The 21,049-nt window shown below is 40.5% G+C and overlaps 1 protein-coding gene across 1 annotated transcript in view; it reads left to right on the forward strand.

The window, feature by feature from the left end:
- PARD6G (par-6 family cell polarity regulator gamma) overlaps positions 1–21,049 on the forward strand; it is a 107,261-nt gene that overhangs the window by 23,584 nt on the left and 62,628 nt on the right. Inside the window, exon 2 of the mRNA XM_061169585.1 lies at positions 13,324–13,546. Within this exon, the coding sequence (XP_061025568.1) occupies positions 13,324–13,546 (223 nt within the window). The remainder of the gene's footprint in view (positions 1–13,323; positions 13,547–21,049) is intronic.

Below are 21,049 nucleotides of genomic sequence, written 5' to 3' on the forward strand. Positions count from 1 at the left end.
TATACTGGGATTATAGGTTTTGGGGAGGAAGACCACAGAGGTAAAGTGCCATTTTCATCACATCATATCAAGAGTACATGCTGTCAACATGGCTTATCACTATTGATGTTGACCTTGATGACCTGGCTGAGAATGTTTGCCAGATTTCTCCACTTAAAGTTATTCTTTCTCTCCCTTTCCATACTGTACTCTTTGGAATGAACTCTGTGTGCAGCCTACACTTAAGGAGTTATGTTCTACCTCCTTGAAGGTGGTGTATCTACATAAATTATTTGGTATTCTTCTGCATGGGAGATCTGTCTATTCTCTCCCATTTATTTATTCACCATTTATTATGTCATTATGGACACATGGACATTTATTTTGTATGCTGAGTTATAATCCAGTGTACTTTATTGATTTTGTTGCTCATATTGTTCCAGCTTCAGCAATTGGGAGCTTTTTCAATTGGTTCCTGTTTCCTTTGACATACCCCCATGATTATGTGTTTTGTTTCTGTTTTCAGCACTTTCTTACTTTCTGGTATTATAAAATTTCCTAGGCTCATCTTATGTATTTTGTGTACCAGTTCTAGAATCAGTCGATTCTTCAAGGAGTTTCTTGGGTGTTAGGTGTGATTGTTACTACTGGGATGCTTATGATCCTTCTTAATTCCTTAAGCTCAATAGTAATGTTTCCTCTTTCATTCCTGATTTTAGTAGTTTGAATCTTCTTTTTTTCTTGGCCCACCTACTTAAAGATTTGTCACTTTTGTTGATCTTTGATCTTTTCAAAGAACCAATTTTTGGTTTTGTTATTTTCTATATTTTTTTCTATTCTCTATCACATTCATTCTGTTCTAATCTCTATAATTTCTTACTTTCTGCTTGCATTGGGTAATTTTTGTGCTTTTTTAGTTTCTAATGGTGGTAGTTTAGGTTACTGTTTTGATACCTTTCTTCTTCTATTACTATGGGTGTTTATAGCTGTGAATTTCCTCTAAGCACTGCTTTAGCTGATACCCATAAATTTTGGTATGGTATGTTTTCATTTTCTTTAATCTCTCTGTATTTGCTAATTTCCCTTGTGATTTCTTCTTTAACCCATTGGTTATTTAGGAGTGTGTTGTTTAATTTCCACATATTTGTGACTTTACCCAATTTCCTTCTATTATTGATTTCTAATTTCATTCCATTTTGGTTGGAAGACATATTTTGTATAATTTCAATCCTTTTAAATTTATTAAGACTTGTTATAGGGTCTAAAATGTGGTCTATCCTGGAGAATGTTCCATGTTCACTTGAGAAGAATGTGCATTCCACAGTTGTTTGGTGGCATGTTGTATAGACTGTTAGGTCTAGTGTTGTCTTCTATTTCCTTTTTGATCTTCTGTCTAGTTCTATTCTGTAATGAAAGTGGGATATTGAAGTTTCCAACACTCATTGTTTTTTTAATAGTTTTTTAAAATATTTACTTATTTATTTATTTGGCTGCACCAGGTCTTCGTTGTGGCATGCGGGATCTTTTAGTTGTGGCATTCGGGATCTTTGGTTGCGGCATGTGAACTCTTAGTTGCGGCATGTGGGATCCAGTTCCCTCACCAGGGATTGAACCTGGGCCCCCTGCATTGGGAGCTCGGAGTCTTAGCCCCGAGACCACCAGGGAAGTCCCTCCAACATTCATTGTTGAATTGTCTATTTCTTCCTTCAAGTTTTGTCTCTTTTCGCTTCGTGTATTTTGGAGCTCTGTTGTTTGGTGCATAAATGTTTAAATTTTTATGTTTCCCTCATGAAATGACCTTCTTATCATTGTAAAATATCTTTCTTTGTCTCTAGTAACAATTTTTGTCTTAAAGTTTATTTTGCCTGCTGTTAGTATAGCCACTTAGCACTCTTTTTTGTACTGTTTGCATGGTATATTTTTTCCCATCCTCTTTCAACCTACTTGTTTCCTTGAATTTAAAGCATGGTTCCGGTAGGCACCATCTATTTGGATCATGATTCTTTTTAAAACTCATTTTGCCAATCTCTGTCTTTTAATTGGAGCATTTAGTATTTACATTTAATGTAATTATTGATAAGCTAGGAGGATATACTCCTGTCATTTTGCTTTGTATTTTCTATACGTCTTATGTCTTTTTCTTCCTTTCTTCCTCTATTACTGCTGTCTTTTGTATTAACTAGATATTTTTTAGTGTACCATTTTAATTCCCTTTTTGTTTCTGTTACTGCATTTTTTCTGAATTGTTTACTTAGTGATTGCCCTGAGGGTTACAATTAACATCTTAATTTAAAACAATCTAGTTTATATTAATAGCAACTTAATTTCAATAAAAAACAAGTACTTTGCTCCAATATATCTCTGTTTCCACCCCTCTCCTTGGTGTTATTATTCTCATACAAAGTACATTTTTATTTAACTTTATCAAACACTTGTATAATTATTGCTTTCTGCAGTTGTCTTTTATTTATTTATTTTTAAATAAATTTATTTATTATTTATTTTTGGCTGTGTTGGGTCTTCATTGTTGCACGTGGACTTTCTCTAGTTGCGGCGAGCAGGGGCTACTCTTCGTTGCAGTGCGCGAGCTTCTCATTGCAGTGGCTTCTCTTGTTGCAGAGCACGGGCTCTAGGTGCTCGGGCTTCAATAGTCGTGGCACTCAGGCTCAGTAGTTGTGGCTCGCGGGCTCTAGAGTGCAGGCTCAGTAGTTGTGGCGCACAGGCTTAGTTGCTCCACAGCATGTGGGATTTTCCCAGACTAGGGCTTGAACCCGCGTCCCCTGCATTGGCCGGAGGATTCTTAACCACTGCGCCACCAGGGAAGTCCTTGCAGTTGTCTTTTAATCAGAGAGAAGAAAAAGTTACAAGCAAACAACAACACATTTGTACATACCTATGTAGTTATTTATTTTCCTATATAGTTACTTTTTTTTTCATAAATTTATTTATTTATTTATTTTTATTTTTTGGCTGTGTTGGGTCTTCGTTTCTGTGCGAGGGCCTTCTCTAGTTGCGGCAAGCAGGGGCCACTCTTCATCGCGGTGCGCGGGCCTCTCACTGTCACGGCCTCTCCCGTTGCGGAGCACAGGCTCCAGACGCGCAGGCTCAGCAGTTGTGGCTCACGGGCCCAGTTGCTCCGCGGCACGTGGGATCTTCCCAGACCAGGGCTCAAACCCGTGTCCCCTGCATTGGAAGGCAGATTTTCAACCACTGCGCCACCAGGGAAGCCCCCTGTAGTTACTCTTAACAGTGCTCTTTATTTCATCATGTGAATTTAAGTTAATGTAGAGTGTCCTTTCATGTCAGCCTAAAGGATGGCTTTAGTATTTTGTAAGGCAGTTCTGCTAGTGACAGATTCTCCCAGTTTTTGTTTATTTGAGAATGTCTCATTTCTCCTTCATTTTGAAGGATAGTTTTGCTGGGTATAGAATTCTTGGTTGACATTCTTTTTTCCACCCACAAGTTGGAACATGTCATTCCGCAGCATTTTAGCCTCCGTGGTTTCTGATGAGAAGTCAGTTGTTAATTTATTGAGGATCATTTGTACATGACAAATTGTTATTCTCTTGCTGCTTTCAAGATTCTCTCTTTGGTTTTGGGTTTGGTAGTTTGACTATGATGCATCTAGATGTGGGTCTCACTGAGTTTATTCTACTTGTAATTTGTTGAACTTTCGGATATGTAGATTAAACTTTTTCATCAGCTTTGGGGAGTTTTTGGCCACTATCTCTTCAGATATCCTTTAGCCTTTTTCTCTCTCTCTCTTCTCCTCTAGGGTTTCTCCAAGATGTGTTTCTTGGTATGCTTGATAGTATGGCACAGATAGTATGTCTCTGAGACTCTGTTCATTTTCCTTCATTCCTTTTTCTTTTGCTTCTCAGACTGGTTACTCTAAATTGACCTATCTTCAAGTTTGCTGATTCTTTCTCTGCCACCTCTAATCTACTATTGAGTCCCTCTAGGGAATTTTTCATTTCAGTTATTATAATTTTCAACTCTAGAATTTCTGTTTGGTTCTTTTTTAAAAAATGATTTTCGTCTCTTATTATTTTCTAGTGGTGAGACATTGTTTTATGGTTTCCTTTAGTCTTTATACATGGTTTCCTTTAATTTGAACATATTTATAGCAGCTTATCTAAAAATCTTTGTCTAGTAAGTGCAACTTCTGGGCACCCTCAGGGACAGTTTGCATTGACTGTTTTATTTAACTCTGGCCATTTTTTCCTATTTCTTTGTATATCTCATAATTTTGTTGAAAACTAAACATTTTAAATAATATGACCTGATAACTCTGAAAGCCAGACTCTTCCCTCAGGGGTTTGTGGTTGTTGCTGCTGTTTGTTTGTTGAGTGACTTTCCTGGACTAATGCTGTAAAAAAGTGTATTCTTTCTCATATGTGACCACTGAAGCTCTGCTTAGTTAGCTTAATGGTCACCTGATGATTGGACAGAGATTTCCTCAAATGATTTGAACCAATAAGTCTCCAATCCTTTTGGTTATACGTACGTATTGGGGCACATCTTCAACACTTCAGTAGTTTACAACTTTGCTTTAGCTTTCACTTCCTGATTGCACAGAATCTCAAAGTCAGCCAGATATGAGAGATTACAACCTTCTCATGTCTTTCCTGACCATGCGCACAGTCCTGCACATGAATGTGCCCTTATATTTCCAGGAATATATCAGAGCTTATCAAAGCCTTCTATGGACACCTCATTCCCCAGCATTTAAAAAATTTTCCTCCATTTTTCTATTGTAGTAAAATATACATAACATAAAATTTACCATCTTAGCCATTTTTAGGTGTACAGTTTAATGGTATTAAATGCATTCACATTGTTGTGCAATCATGCCAGTATTTATCCTCGTTAACTCTTCATCTTGTTAAACTGAAACTCTATACCTGTTAAACAGTAACTTCTGGGAATTCCCTGGCGGTCCAGTGGTTAGGGCAGGGGGCACGGGCTTAATCCCTGCTTGGGGAACTAAGATCCTGCATGATGCATGGCGCAGCCAAAAAAAAAGGAAGGTGTACTAAGTGACTTCCCTTCAAAAAAAAAAACCAATAACTTCCAATTTCCCCTTCCCCCAACCCCTGGCATTACCACTCTACTTTCTGTCTCTATGATAGTGATAACTCTAAGTACATCATGTAAGTGGAGTCATACAGTATTTGTCTTCCTGTGACTGGCTTATTTCACTGAGCATACTGTCTCCCAGGTTCATCCATGTTGTAGCATATGCCAGAATTGCCTTCCTTTTTTAAGGCTGAATAATATTCCATTGCATGGATAAAGCACATTTTGCTTATTCATTCTTCTGTTGATAGAAACTTGGGTTGGTCCTACATTTAAACTATTGTGAATAATGCTGCTATGAACATGAGTGTACAAGTATCTCTTTGAGACCCTGCTTTCAGTTATTTTGGATGTATACTCAGAATTGGAATTGCTGGGCCATATGGTAATTCTTAATTTTTTGAGGAACCTCCATGCTATTTTCTACAGTGGATATATCATTTTACATTGCTAACAACAGTGCACAAGGCTTCCACTTTCCCCATATCCTCACTAATACTTGTTTTCTGTTTCTTGACAGTAATCATCCTAACAGGTGGGAATCCCCAGCATTTCTTTTTATTGTGTTTGTCCCAGCTGGTACTTGACTCAGGTACTTTTGCAGAGATTCCTATACCCTAATGCAGTAATCTTCATATGTTACAACCCCCTAAAAGAATTTTGAGAATTACCTCTATAGAACAGATGACATATTTTGAAGTTTACATCTAAGTTTTCTTGTAATAAATATAGTTACAAAGGATATAATTTCCTTCATGTTGTAAAAAGTCCATTTAAAAATGGAACTTTTATTGTATAATCTTTAATCATTAGACAATTGCTGCTGATTGTTCTTAACAAATGTCCTGAGGAAAGGGCTTTTCCCAATGAGTGATCTCTGACTCAGGTCACATAGAGACAAACCCTGTGAACAGGGCTTTTCCAGGGACTTGTGAGACAGGTTTAAAGATGACAGTTCTATAAGTATGGGGCTTTTGGGTGAGCTCCAAACCAGTTCTGCCCCCTGTAAAGCTATTAGGCTGCTGGTTTTCAAAGCTGAGGAACGGGGCAAGTTCAAACACTGTAAAACTTGCTGTTCTGAGATTCAGCTGCTTTTCTGGAATAAATGCACCTTGGATTATTGCTTGCAAACCTTTGGTTAATTTCCAGAATTCTCAAAAAGTTGATTTTTTACTATCTTTGCCAGTGTTCTTATTGCTTTTATGGAGGAGCAGATTTTTGCAGATCATGACTCCACTGCTCTAGAAGTACTTCAAGATTAATTTAGAACAACAAATAACTTGTACTTCCCAAGCTCTTAGCTATCTTGGTTTCTACCACTCTTTTTTGTCTCCTTGCTTCTTGACCAAGGAAAAGCTTCTTGTTGACAAAGAACTTTATCAGTAACATAGTGTACTCAATAGCATATTACTTTTGTAGCAACTAAGTTCTAGGTATTATTCATTCAACAAGCATTTGTCAGAAGTATCCCTTCTTCCTGAAGGGAAAGAGGGTCAAAATAGATGTGTAGATAAATCTTTGTTTTCTAATTATAATGATCATTTTATTATTTATGTAATATTTTTAAAGGAAATAAAAGTAAATTTCATTTAGAGGCCGATTCATTTTTGCTTACTGACATCCTTATTTCATATTTGAGCTAAGTAAAAAATTTAAAGAGGTGAACCCCCCTCCCCCATTTTTACTATCCTATTGTAGGAATAACAGGTGGGGTCAGCTGTAAAATTCAATAAATATTATCAAGATAATAATGGAATAACAGTTAATTTATCTGAAAGCTTTGGGAAATAAGGAGTTGTTACATCTGTTAATTTCCCAATAATTAATGATGTTTCTTTGGGGAAAATGCTTGATTCTTTCCTTTTATTTACTTATTTTCAAAGTAGTAGGTTGGTTCCCTGGCACCCTCCAAAAAGTAAAAAATAAAATTTTGGTTCTCATTATAAACAAATAAACAAAATTTTGGTTCTCATTATAAACAAAATAGTAGGTTGGTTCCCTGGCATCCTCCAAAAAGTAAAAAATAAAATTTTGGTTCTCATTATAAACAAATATGCCTTATTTATGCATATTGGATGTGTTCCAATCCATAGCAGTTATTATCCTTATAGATGATAAATGCACAAATGTCCCATCTTCAGCTGTTGGGAGATCATTCAAACTAGTTCCTGAGTCCTTTTTTTTCTTTTTTTTTAATTTTTTTTTCCTTATTATTTATTTATTTATTCATTTTTGGCTGTGTTGGGTCTTCGTTTCTGTGCAAGGGCTTGCTCTAGTTGTGGCAAGCGGGGGCCACTCTTCATCGCGGTGCGTGGGCCTCTCACTGTCGCGGCCTCTCTTGTTGCGGAGCACAGGCTCCAGACGTGCAGGCTCAGTAGTTGTGACTCACGGGCCCAGTTGCTCCGCGGCATGTGGGATCTTCCCAGACCAGGGCTCGAACCCGTGTCCCCTGCATTGGCAGGCAGATTCTCAACCACTGCGCCACCAGGGGAGCCCCCCTGAGTCCTTTTGATATAGACCCTAATAGTCTTTGATAATTCCTTGCTTCTTAGAAGGATGAGATTCACGGGCTCATATAAAGTTCTTGACTCATATCTAGAATTAGCCATTTTGACAAAGAACCCTAGATCTTTTTTTTTTAATTTGTGTTAAAATACACAGAACAGGGACTTCCCTGGTGGCGCAGTGCTTGAGAGTCTGCCTGCCAATGCAGGGGACACGGGTTTGAGCCCTGGTCCGGGAAGATCCCACATGCCACAGAGCAACTAAGCCCATGAGCCACAGCTACTGAGCCCGGGTGCCACAACTACTGAAGCCCGCACGCCTAGAGCCCATGCTCTGCAGCAAGAGAAGCCACCGCAATGAGAAGCCCTCGCACCACGACGAAGCGCCCCCCCCCCCCACCGCAGCTAGAGAAAGCCTGCGCGCAGCAATGAAGACCCAACGCAGCCAAAAATAAATAAATAAATAAACAAACAAATAAATAAATTTTTAAAATACACAGAACATAAAATTTGCCATCTTAATCATTTTTTAAGTTTAGTGATATTAAATACATTCACATTATTGTGCAGCCATCACCATTCATCCCCATAACTCTTTTTATCTTATAAAATTGAAACTCTATACCCATTAAACAATAACTAACCATTTTCCCCTCCTCCTAAGCCCCTGGCTACCACCATGGGACTTTCTATGATTTTGACGACTCTGAGTACCTCATATAAGTGGAATCATACAGTATTGTCCTTTTATGACTGACTGATTTCATTGAGCAGAGTGTCCTCAGGGTCCCGTGCTGTAGCAAATGCCAGAATTTTCCTCTTTAAGGCTGAATAACATTTTGCTTAGGAATTCTTTATATATTCTGAATACAGTGGACCCTCAGTATCCACAGGTTCTGCATCCGTGGATTCAACCAACTGTGGATAGAAAATACTCAGAATAAAAATTACAGAAATTTTCAAAAAGTAAAACTTGAATTTGGTGTGCCCTGGCCACTATTTACATCGTATTAACAACTATTTACATAGTGTTTACATTGTATTAGGTATTATATGTCATCTAGAGTTGCTTTAAAGTATGGGGGGTGGGGCGTGTGCGTAGGTTATATGCATGTACTGTGGCATTTTATAAGGGACTTGAGTGTCTTAGGATTCTGCTGATACAGAGGTACGACTGTATTTATCACTGTTTAAAGCCTTTTTACTCTGTGGATAGTGTCCTTTGATGCACAAAATTTAGTTTTTAAGAAGTCCAATGTCTATTTTTTTAATTCTGTTACCTGTGCTTTTGGTGTCATATCGAGAACTCATTATCAAACCTCATGGACTGAAACTTTTGCCCTATGTTTTTGTCTAAGAATTTTATAGTTTTAGGCCTTACATTTAGGTCATGGATCCATTTCGAGTTAATTTTTGTAATGATGTTAGGTGAGGGTCCAACTTTATTATGACAAAACTATTTTATTTTTTAAAAATATTGACATGTGGTACTAATTTTATATTTTTACTTCCCTGTTCTATCAGATCAGACAGGTTGCCTCCAAATGAAGGAATTAGCCAGCACGATTCATTGTCGTATAATTCTTGGTATAGTTACCAGAAATTGAAAAAGTGAATGGCTCTAATGACTGGGCAATAAATCTTCTAAGTCAAGTATTTTCCAATTCTTTGTTTTCAACAAACTTGAAAGTGGTCCTAATTGAATTGTCAGCTAATAGATTGTTTGAAATAATTCTAATGATAGGCTGCTCTGCGGTTACTTCTGGCCCGAGACTTGGTGAGACTCACGGGGCTGAGCATCTTTGTGCTATGTCCTCCTTCATGTGAAAAGGCTTCTCAGTGCCAACAGCACAACAATAAGAAACGACAGAAGAATCGATGCTACCCTTGCCTCATTAGCAATAAATACTTTATGTTAAACAAAAGATTTTTTAAATGTTTACTTTGGAAGGCTAATAATCATTTGTCAAGTTTTATAACTATGTTCCAACTTGATTTAATAATTGTAATGACTCAATCTAGAAACTTTTTTACTGTAAAAATCTATTCTTGTTTATTTTATATTACTTGATTTATAAATGTGATAAAATACACATACATAAAATTTACCGTCTCAGCCGTTTTTTAGTGTACACTTTAGTAGTGTTAATTACATTCACATTTTTGTGCATCCACTCCAGAACACTTCCCTTTTTTCAAAACTAGAACTCTATACCCATTAGAAACAACTTTGAAATATTTTTCACAAAGAGAGCCTTATGGCCTTGGGGAAAATGTTTAATTTCAATTTATCTAATTTTGTTGTAGAGAAGAGTGATAGGGTAATCAAGCATAAATTATTAGGATAAAATATCAGGGTTAAATTCTCTTGGAGCAGTGTAATGGAAACAAGAGATCAAAGAGAAAAAGGAACCTTGTTGAATTTCTTTTTTTTTTTTTTTTTTGGCTGCGTTGGGTCTTCGTTGCGGTGCATGGGCTTTCTCTAGTTGTGGCGAGCGGGGGTTTCTCATCCTTGTTGAATTTCTGATTGTTATAAAAGAGCTTGTTCATTCTATTTTAAAATGCGTGATAGTAGTATCAAATCACTATGGCATTTAGATTTCACTGACTGTATTTAAAAGATCATATGATAAAATATTTTTAAATGAAATATTTACAGCATGCTGGAAATTATATCCTTTGCAACTATTTTTATTATGAAGAATTTAGATGCCAACTTAAAAGTATATTATCCTCTTCATAGTGGTAGGTTTTTCAAAATTCTTGAGGGGATATGTGACATTTGGAGACCACTGCATTAGGGTAGAGGGATCCCTATGAAATGCCTGAACCAACATTGAAGTTCACTGGAGACTCACCACCCCTTTAAGGTGTTCAGCATCTCACTGGACTGTGTTCCCACGGCAGGACTCACGAAAGGGTGACCGCTGAGCTTCACTCCTTCACCTATTATCCGATAATCAGACCCGTAAAATGGCTCACTCGATTACGAATTTCAAATGAAGTTCAATACTTACTAAGGAAAGTTTTATGAAAAACTTGCCTTAACTGTGCCTGACCTAGGTTAGGAAGTAAGTTACAGAACTGTATCAAAAGTCCAGCTTTCCCTCCCAGCACCCTGGTTACTTAAAGGACCCAGATCCACAGAGTAAAAGAATGGGAGAAAATGTTTACAAAGCATGTATCTGATAAAGAATTATATGCATATATATATATGTGTGTGTGTGTGTGTGTGTGTATATATATATATATATATAGAGAGAGAGAGAGAGAGAGAGAGAGAGAGAGACAGGGAGGGAGAGAGGAAGCACGGTGGTGGTTGCCAGGGTCTGGGGGGCAGGGAAATGGGTAGTTATTGCTTAACGGGTATAGACTTTCAATTTTACAAGATAAAGAGTTAAGGCAGATGGATGGTGGTGATGGTTGTACAACAGTGTGAATGTACTTAATGCCACTGAACTGTACACTTAAGAATGGTTAAGATGGTGAACTTTATGTTATGTATATTTTGCCACAATAAAAAAAAGCTTGAAAAAATGCTTTTATCATATCACATTTCACACCTCTCTTTGCCCAACTGTGGAACTCATTCAGCATATGAAGCATATTCAACATATAACTGGATTGACAAAGCCAGCCTCTTTATCCAACAGAAATCAGACTTTCTGTCAGGAAAAAGTCAGAACTCATTTGCACTTCAAATTAACATGTATTTTGAGGAAAATTATTAGAAGAACTGAGAAACAAATTAAATTTCATCTGAAATTAATTACCAAGTGCAGTTAGGACTAAAACATTGCAGAACTAACTTATTTACTGCATGCTGTTTCTCCTTACTTAAATTGCAGGATGCGGCATAAGTCTAGCAGGAGGGAGAGGAATGAGAGTTACCTGGTGTCCCTTGATGAAAGTGAGTGTGTTGTGTCCAGTTTGGGGGAATATTCAACTGAGAATTAGATATAAAAGTCAAAAATACTCTTACTGGTTTCATTAGACATGATGAAGCTCTTCTCGTGTATTTAGTGAAAATAAGGCATATACTGATACAAACTAATTGCTCTGGAAGTCAGCATGTGTGAGATATATGAGACTGGAAAGATGGTGGTTGACTGCTATTGAAATAAACATTCGTGATGTGACTGGGTAACTGATTATGAAAAATCCCGTTAACCTTGTGTCGTCTGCTTGTGTCTTGTGTCTGGAACAGTTTTGCCGGCCGGGACGTCTCCGCTGTGTGTAAGGGGTGGGGTGTGACTTGCCCACTGTGAGCTGCTCTCGTGAGTGCTTGGAGAAAATACGGAGAAGGAGAACGGTGCTTGTCTTCTAAGTAAAGGGGAGAGGACCCCGTCGCAAGGGGAGGCATCTCTGGCAACAGCAGGGGACGAGGGAGAGTGCTCCCCTGGGCCCTGGCCTATGGAGCCAAGCTTTAGTTTCGATTAGCCATTGAAGGTGGTTTTCCCAAATTTTAAGTTTTTCGTTCCCGGGGCAGTGCAGGATGGGTGTTGTCCTTTGCTTTTAAAAAGGGAAATGGGATCTGAGGCTCTGTTTCTAAGAGATCTGTGGAGGTTGAGGTCTGAAGACTGATTCCCTTTAAATCTGTGGTTTTGTCTGTGTGCTTTGCAGACCAGCACCATCAGCTTCTCCTGGGAACTTGTTAAAAATGCACATTCCTGGGCTGCATTCCAAATCAGGCAGTTCCAGAACTCTGGGGTCCTCCAGGTGATTCTGATGCCTCCCCAAAGTTTAGAACCACTCACACCTGTATGGTTTGGGTCGCATTACCCTTGAGTAGTTGACATAATGTCTAGATGATGTAACTATTAGTTTGTGTAAACATTAGACATTTCATTTTTGTGTATTTTGGAACCAATATAATTAGTTGTCAGTTATATACAAGAGCACAGCATCTGTCCTGCCTGATGAATAAAGGTCCCTTTGGCAAGTGAGGAACAACAGCATGTCCTAAGCCAGCAGCCTCAGGCCGAACAAACAGGCAGTGTCCTTAGATCGCTGGAGAGTCCGGCCATGGGAGCTGACCCAGGGTCCTCTCCTGAGATCGCTGGACAGTCGGCCCATGGGAGCTGACCCAGGGTCCTCTCCTGGCAGGTGGCCTGGAGGTCTGCAGGCAACTCTGTGGGCATCTGAGCCAGAGCCAGGGGCTGACAGGAAGGAGGTGGGCCCTGCATGTTTCCTACAACAGGAGAGTGAATAGCATCTTTTTTGAAAAGACCTGCTCTGTCCTTTTGGCCAGTCCAGAACCCATGCTACTGCCCCAGAGATTTGTGAAGCATCTGATCCTTTTGAAGTGCAGCCGTTTGGTCTTTTTAAAAATGCAAATCATATCAAGTCGTTTCCTTCCTTAATATTACAATTGTTCCAGGACTTCCCATTGCCCTTAGGAAAGAGTTCAGAAGTTGCAGCTGGCCTTTGCTTCCCTCCCACCTTTGAGTGTCTAAGGCTGCCCCGGGGTTGTGCAGACACTGTTGCCTGGGCCTGGAGATGCGCCCCAGCGTCCTCAGATGAGGTGAGGGTCCCCCACAAACTGAGCTCCAGCGCCTGTCCTGCACTCAGGACGTGGTCCATGCTGAGTGAGCTGGTCCCTCCCCTCTGGGCTCGCGTAGCCCTGAGGACTGGGGTGCCGTTCGCAGCTGTGTCCCAGGCCTCCTGGAGGCTCTGTAAATGCTCCTTTGTCAGGCGAACAAGCCACGACTCTGCTGCCCTTTCCCTGCTGTTCGCGTACCCGCTGTCTATTTCGTTGTAGTTTGGAGCTGAGTTCCGAAGGTTCTCCTTGGACCGTCAAAAGCCTGGAAAGTTCGAAGACTTCTACAAGCTGGTTGTGCACACCCATCACATCTCCAACACCGAGGTGACCATCGGCTACGCGGACGTGCACGGCGACCTGCTGCCCATCAACAACGATGACAACTTCTGCAAGGCGGTCTCCAGTGCAAACCCCCTGCTCAGGGTCTTCATCCAGAAACGAGGTACCGAGGAGGCTGAGCTGCTGCTCTTGCCCGGCACTCATTTAAAAAATAAATGCAGTTTTCTGTTTTGTCTGTCATTTCAGAGCCATGTTACTCTGTTTCCTAGCCTTTGGTGGGAGACTAAAGAAATTAACATCTGTTTGGTCAACGTTAATTTCTGAGAAAGGCTTAACAATATTTAAGCTGCATTTTCCACCTGAAATCGTGTTGACTTATGATTCTTAAATACTGAGGAAAAATAATATCGATATTTTCAGTATTTTAACTGGATGCATTAGCCAGTAACCCAAGAATGAAACTTACGGTTGTTAGTATATGTTTTCCGCTGTCTTTTTAGGGTTGAAAAAAATGTTAGCTTTAGATTATAACTTTGGTTAACTTTTAGCTCTGAAGGCCTAGCTTTGCTGTAAGTAAGAACAATATCATTTTATGTGAGAATAAATCACTAACACAGGTTAGCGGCTGAAAGGCGGGGCACCCTGCTGTGGAGTCACTTCTCAGAGCTGCGTGTTAGATTTGTTTTATCATCTCTGAACTTGGGAGAACCCTAACAATTCTACATAATGTACTGAAGAAAAGAGCCACCTGCAGGCAAGGCCTGAGGTTAAAGAAAGAGGCACCTTATGATTGCCCTGGTCACGACCGTCCCTCTTTCCCTGAGCAGACCTCTGTGCCCACAGCAAGTGCTGACCACCCTGGGGGAGCAGCATGGCGGTGGGGACACCGTACTCGCCGTTGTGGACACCGTACTCGCAGTTGTGGACACCGTACTCGCCGTTGTGGACTTCCGGCGTATGGGGAGGAGAGAGAATGGTCTTAGCCTCTGGGGCAGTGGGGCAGCTTCACGGACACTAGAAGCCGCAGTACAGCGTGCTGGGCGGGGGGCCCTCCCGGCTGCGGGAGCCCGAGCTAGGCTTGGTAAGTGTGAGACTGCAGGAGGCCAAGGTGCGGGCCCAGGTGCCTGGCTCTCTCTCCTCCGCCTGAGTCCCCCCTTTGCGTGATGGTGTTCGAAGAGTGCTCGCCCGCCAAGCCGTCCCGAGGTTGGGAGGCCGCACATGCCGAGTGCTCAGGGCGTGCTGGCCGGCAGCCGGGGCTCTGAACGCTGGCTGCTGCTGTCCTCTTGTCTGTGGTGTTGGAAGGGAGTGTGTAGCGAGGGAACAGCAGGGGATCTGCTGACCTCACTTCGGACTGGTTCCCTGGCACTAGATCAGAAAGCTCTGCATCTGCAGCCCTTGTTTAGCCTGGGTGTCCTGCTGATGGTACCGAAAGTCAACACAGCTGTCACTTCCTCACGGTGGCCTGGGGGAACTGGCTTTCGCTCTCCTGTGGAGTTGCTGGGGCCTCAGGCCCCGCACAGCCCCTGGCTGCGGCCCCCTGTGCTGCTGCGCCTTCCCTCTGCTGTGGCCACACCCGCACCCTGCTGCGCCCGCCGGGGGGGGGGGGCCGGGGGGGGGCCCGGGGGGGCCCCGCTGCTCCTCACGTCGTTTGGGTGCCTCTTGTCGCCCACCCTCTCAGCAAGGCCTGGTCTCGATTGGCCTGTGTCCCCGCCGCCCCCATCCCCTTGTCTCTTTATTCTGCTCTCTCTGTGTTGGATCATCCGTTGCCCCCAGGGCTGGCGCGTGGTCCAGATCCCACGTCCACAGCTCTGCCCTGGCCATCCCAGGTCGCGGCGTTGCCTCACAGGGTGCGGAAGGGTGAGTAGTGGGTGTGAAGCCGTGTGAGTGACGGACGTGCACACGGGCTTTGCCACTTGTGTAGGAAACAGGCCGCTCTGTACTGCTGCACTGGGAGCACCGCCGCAGGCACGCTTGCCCTTCGGAGGGCAGCCCTAGGGACACTTGGCAGCCTGTGCTGTCGAGTCACCTAAGCTCAGGTGAGGCAGGAAGCCGCAGGCGGGGATGTGCCAGCTTCCGCGGGTCGCTCGGATGGCTTTGCTGCTCAGCTTGCTGGCTCAGGCCCTGCCTCCTGTCTTTATTATTTTTCTTTTCCTCTTTCCCTTGGCCTCAGAGGAATAGCCCAGAGTTTAACTAGCTGCCGTAGGGTTTCTAACCGTCCTGTGTTGTAAGGGTGCAGGCTTCGCCTCCAGCCCCTGCCTTTCTCTGTGAGGTGGCAGCAGGGAGCCGCACTCATACCCCGCCCCCAGCACTTTCTCACTGGCTCTGCGACCCCCGACCCTAATGTTCTCATCTGTACAGTGGGAGAACCTACCTCAGGTTATTGTCAGGCTTCGAGAGGAAAATCTTCCTGATGTTCCCAAAGCCCGGCCCCTCCCTCCATCACTGGGGAAACTGGGGCTCTCCTCTCACTGTCCTCAGTGGAGTCCAGCCGTAAAGACTGCATCCCAGTGGGAGAGGCAAGGGCAGTCGTGTTTCTGTGGACGGCGGCAAGCAGGAGCCATCCTGGTGCCCTACGTGTTCAGGAAAGGCTCGCTAACCGTGTGAAAGCGGGTGTCCGTCATGGGTGGGGCAGAGCTGAGGTTCCTCTGGAGGTGACACTCAAGTCCCATGTCCTTTTCCTACAGCATGGGTCCTGAGATTTTGGTCACAGTAATGCCATTCTCATGATCTTACTGTAACCACACCTGGTCTGTAGTTTACTTAACAACTTTCTGTACATTGATGTGTATTGTAAGAGGAAATTGTTTGACCATCACAAATGAAGAGTCATTCTTCTAATAGATGTTGAAATACACCCACAGTGATGTTTAGGAAAATGAATTTGTTTGCCACTTACTAATCCCCTCCCCAAACCACACAAAGACACCACAGTAAAACTACGGACCAACATCCCTTATGAATATAGATGTAAAAACCCCTCAGCAAAATACTAGGATATGGAAAACATGTGTCCGTGGTGGATGAATAGACAAACAAAATGTGGTATATCCATCCAATGAGATATTATTCAGCCATAAAAAGGAACGAAGTACTAAAGGGTCCAGACTGCAGTACAGATGGGAAAGAATGCCAAGTGGATGAAACAGCCATGTGTTATAGGATTCCATTGATGATCTGTCCTCATCCTGTGCAGATTCTGTGTTTGTGAACTCGGTCCAGTTTGTTTGTAACCCAGCATCAGTACGCAGGGCCCTTTCACAATCGTTTGCAGACGTGCACAGGCTGCCAACGCATGTTCCAGACGAGGCTAAGTAGGCACTGCTCTGCCTGCTTGTTTGAGCTCACGCTGTGAACAAGCGTGCTTTTCATGGTCTATTTAGTGCCACATTTTCCACATTTTTGTACTTTTTTGTTTTGTGAAATTGTATTAAAATACATACAACATAAAATTTAGCATCGTAACCGTTCTTAAGTGTTCAGCTCAGTGGCATTAAATACATTCACAGCGCTGTGCAGCCGCCACCATCCGTCCCCTTTTCATCTTGTAAAACTGAATCACTCTGCCTTTTAAACAGTAACTCCCCATTTCCCCTCCCCCAAACCTGGCAACCACCATTCCACTTTCTGTCGCTAGGATTTTGACAACTCTGAGTACCTCCTGTAAGTGAAGTCATACAGGATTTGCCCTTTTGTGCCAGCGCAAGTCACTGAGCATCATGTCCTTCAGGTTCAGCCGTGTTGTAGCCTGTGTCACAATTTAGTCCTCCTTCCATTCTATGACGATACCACATTGTGCTTATCCACTCATCCGTTGATGAACACGTGAGTTTCTTCCACATTTAAGCTATTGTGAATAATGCTACTGTGAACATGAGTGACAAATATCTCTTTGAGATCCTCTTTGAGTATAAACCCAGAAGTGGAATTTCTGGGTCACGTGGTAATTCTATTTTTGATTTTTTTTGAGGAACCCGCATACTGTTTCCCACAGTGGCTGTTCCATTTTACGTCCCCACCAACAGTATGTAACGGTTCCAGTTTCCCCACATCCACACCAGCACTCGTTGCTTTCTGGTTTTTGGATAATAGCCGTCCTGATGGGTGTGAGGTGGTAGCTCATTGTAGCTTTGATTAGTGTTTCCCTGATTACTAGTAGTGTTCAGCATCTTTTCACTTGCTTAATGGCCATTCATATGTATTCTTTGGAGAAATGTCTATTCAAGTCTTTTGCCCATTTTGTACTGGGTTGTTTGTTTTTTGTTGTTGAGTTTTAGGAGTTCCTATTTATCTGGATATTGATCCCTCATCAGATATATTATTTGCAAACATTTTCTCCCATTCTGTGGGTTGCCTTTTACTCTGTGGATTGTGTCTTTCGATGTACAAAATTTTAAATTTTTCCCGAGGTCCAATTTGTCTAATTTTTCTTTTGTTACCTGTGCCTGTGGTATCATATCCAAGAAATCATTGCCAAATCCAATGTCATAAGACATTTGTCCTACGTATTCTTCTAAGAGTTTTATAGTTTTAAGTCTTCAATGTAGGTTCTTGATCCATTTTGAGTTAATTTTTGTGTACGATGTTAGGTAAGGGTTCAACTTTATTCTTTTGCATGTGGATATCCTATTTTCCAACACCATTTGTTGAAAAGACTGTCCTTTAAACATTTAGTGGTCCTGTCACCCTTGTAAAAAATCATTTGACTGTATGTGAGACTCTATTTCCAGGCTCTCTATTCTATCCCATCAGTCTCTATGTCTGTCTTTATCTCAGTATCACACTGTTTCGATTACTGTAGCTTTGTAATAAGTTTTAGAATCAGGAAGTGTGAGTCCTCCAGTTTTGGTCTCTTTTTCAAGATTGTTTTGGCTACTCAGAGTCCTTTGAGATTTCATATGAATTTTAGGATGGTTTTTCTATTCCTGCAAAAAAAAAATAACATTGGGATTTTGATAGGGATCACTTTGAATCTGTAAGATTGTTTTGGGTAATCTTGGCATTATAACAATATTAAGTCGTCCAATCCGTGAAGATAGGATATATTTCCATTTATTTATGTCTTTAATTTTTTTCAGTAGTGTTTTAAATTTTCATTGTATAAGACTTTCATCTCCTTGGTTGTTAATTTCTAAATATTTTATAAATTTTGATGCTCTTATAACTGGAATTGTTTTTGTAATATCCTTTTCAGATTGTTCCTTGCTTATAAATAGAAATGCCACTGATTTTATGTGTTGACTTTGAATCTTGCTACTTTGATGAATTCATTTATTAGATCTAACAGCTTCTCTGTGGAATCTTTAGGATTTTCTGCATATAAGGTCATATCATCTGTAAACAGAGATTATTTTACTTCTTCCTTTTCAGTTTGGATGCCTTTTACTTCTTTCTGTTGCCTCATTGCTATGGCTAGACTTCCTGTGCTTTGTTGAATAGAAGTGGTGAAAACAGGCATCTATGCCTTCTTCCCGATTTTAGAGGAAAAGCTTTCAGTCTTTCACCATTGAGTATACGTTTGCTGTGGGTTTTTCACATATAGTTTATTATGTGGAGGTAGTTTCCTTCTATTTCTAATTTTGTGAAGTGTTTTTATGATGAAAGGATGTTGAATTTTGTCAGATGCTTTTTATGCATCATTTGAGGTGATCATGTGTTTTTTTTCTCCCTTCATGTTGTTGATTGATTGATTTTTGTGTTTAACCATCCTTGAATTCCAGAAAAAAATCCCACTAGGTCATGGTGTACAATCCTTTTACTTTGCTGCGGAATTCTGTATCCTAGTATTTTGTTGAGTATTTTTGCATCAGTGTTCGTAAGGAATGTTGGTCTGTAATTTTCTTCTCTTGTGGTATCTTTGTCTGGCTTTGGTATCAGAGTTATGCTGGCCTCCTAGAATGAGGTGGGAAGTGTTCCCTCCTCTTCAGTTTTGGGGAAAGTTTGAGAAGGATTGGTATTAGTTCTTCTTTAAATGTTTGGTAGAATTCACCACTGAAGCCATCAGGTCCAGAGCTTTTTTTTGTTGGGAGATTTTTGGTTACTTATTCAATCTCATTACTAGTTATAGGTCTATTTAGATTTTCTGTTTCTTCTTGACTTAGTCTTGTTAGGTTTTGTATTTCTAGGAATTTGTCCATTTCATCAGGGTTATCCAATTTGTTGGTGTAAAATTGTTTATAGTACTCTCTTATAATCTTTATTTCTGTAGAAATGGTTGTTATGTCTCCACTGTCATTTCTTATTTTAGTAATTTGAGTCTTCACTCTTTTTTCTTAGTTTATCTAGCTAAAGATTTGTTGATTTTCTTGATCTTTTTGAAGAACCAACATTTAGTTTCAATGATGTGTTCTACTGTTTTTCTATACTCCATTTCTTTTATTTTTGCTCTACTGTTTCCTTCCTTCTGCTAGCTTTCAGTTTAGTTTGTTCTTATTTTTCTAGTTCCTTAAGTTGTAAGTTAGGTTGTTGATTTGAGGCTTTTCTTGGTTTTTAATGCAAACATTATAGCTATAAATTTACCCTTAGCACTACTTTTGCTGCATCCCATAAGTTTTGGTATGTTTATTTTCATTTTCATTTGTCTTTAAGTATTTTCTTTCTTCCCATGTGAGTTCCTCTTTGACCCATTGGTTGTTTAAAGGTGTGTTGTTTACTTTCCACAGTTTTGTGAATTTTCCAGTTTTCTGTTTGGTTTGTAACTTCATCCCATTGTAAACAGAGAAGATTCTTTGTATGATGTCTTTTTAAAATCTTCTGTGACTTACATTGTGGCCTAACATATGGTCTATCCTGGAAAATGTCCCATGTGCACTTGAGAAGACTGTGTGTGTGGTTGTTGTTTGGTGGAGTGTTCTGTGTGTGTCAGATCTATTTGGTTTATTGTATTAAGTCCTCTATTTCCTTAGTTATCTTCTGTCTGGCTTTTGTATCCATTATTGTGAGAGGGGTATTTCAGTCTCCAACTATTCTTGTAGAACTGTCTGTTTCTTCAGTTCTGTCAGGCTTTGCTTCATATATTTTGATGATCTGTCATTTGGTTTATAAATGTTTATAATTGTTATATCTTCTTGCTGTATGAACCTTTTATTAGTGTATAGTGTTATACTTTGTCTCTTGTAATCTTTTCTGATTTAACATCCATTTTATTTGATATAAGTATAGCTACCCCTGCTCTATTTTGGTTACTCTTTGCATAGAATATCATTTTTCATCTTTTCACTTTCAACCTGTTTGTGTCCTTGGATCTAAGGTGAGTCTCTTGCAGACAGCCTATAGGTGGAACATATGTTTTTATCCATTCTGCCAATCTCTGTCTTTTGATTGAAGAGTTTAATCTGTTTTCATATAAGGTGATTACTGATAAGAGGGGCTTACTTCTGCCATTGTGCTATTTGTTTAGTATATGTCTTATAGTAACATATAAGACATATGTATGTCTTATATGTTACTCATTTTCTGTAATCCTATCTTCTTTTGTGGGTTGTTTTTGTTGTGAAATGTTTAACTTCACTTCTCATTTCCTTTTGTGTATACTATGCAGCTATTTTCTTTTTGGCTACCATGATGATTACATTTAACATCCTAAAGTTATAACACTGTAATTTGAATTCATACCATCTTAACTTTAGTAACATACAGAAACTCTGTTCTTTTACAGCTCTATCCCTAC

Source organism: Eubalaena glacialis, chromosome 15 (assembly GCF_028564815.1).
Source record: "Eubalaena glacialis isolate mEubGla1 chromosome 15, mEubGla1.1.hap2.+ XY, whole genome shotgun sequence".
In the NCBI taxonomy this organism is placed as follows: Eukaryota; Metazoa; Chordata; class Mammalia; order Artiodactyla; family Balaenidae; genus Eubalaena; species Eubalaena glacialis.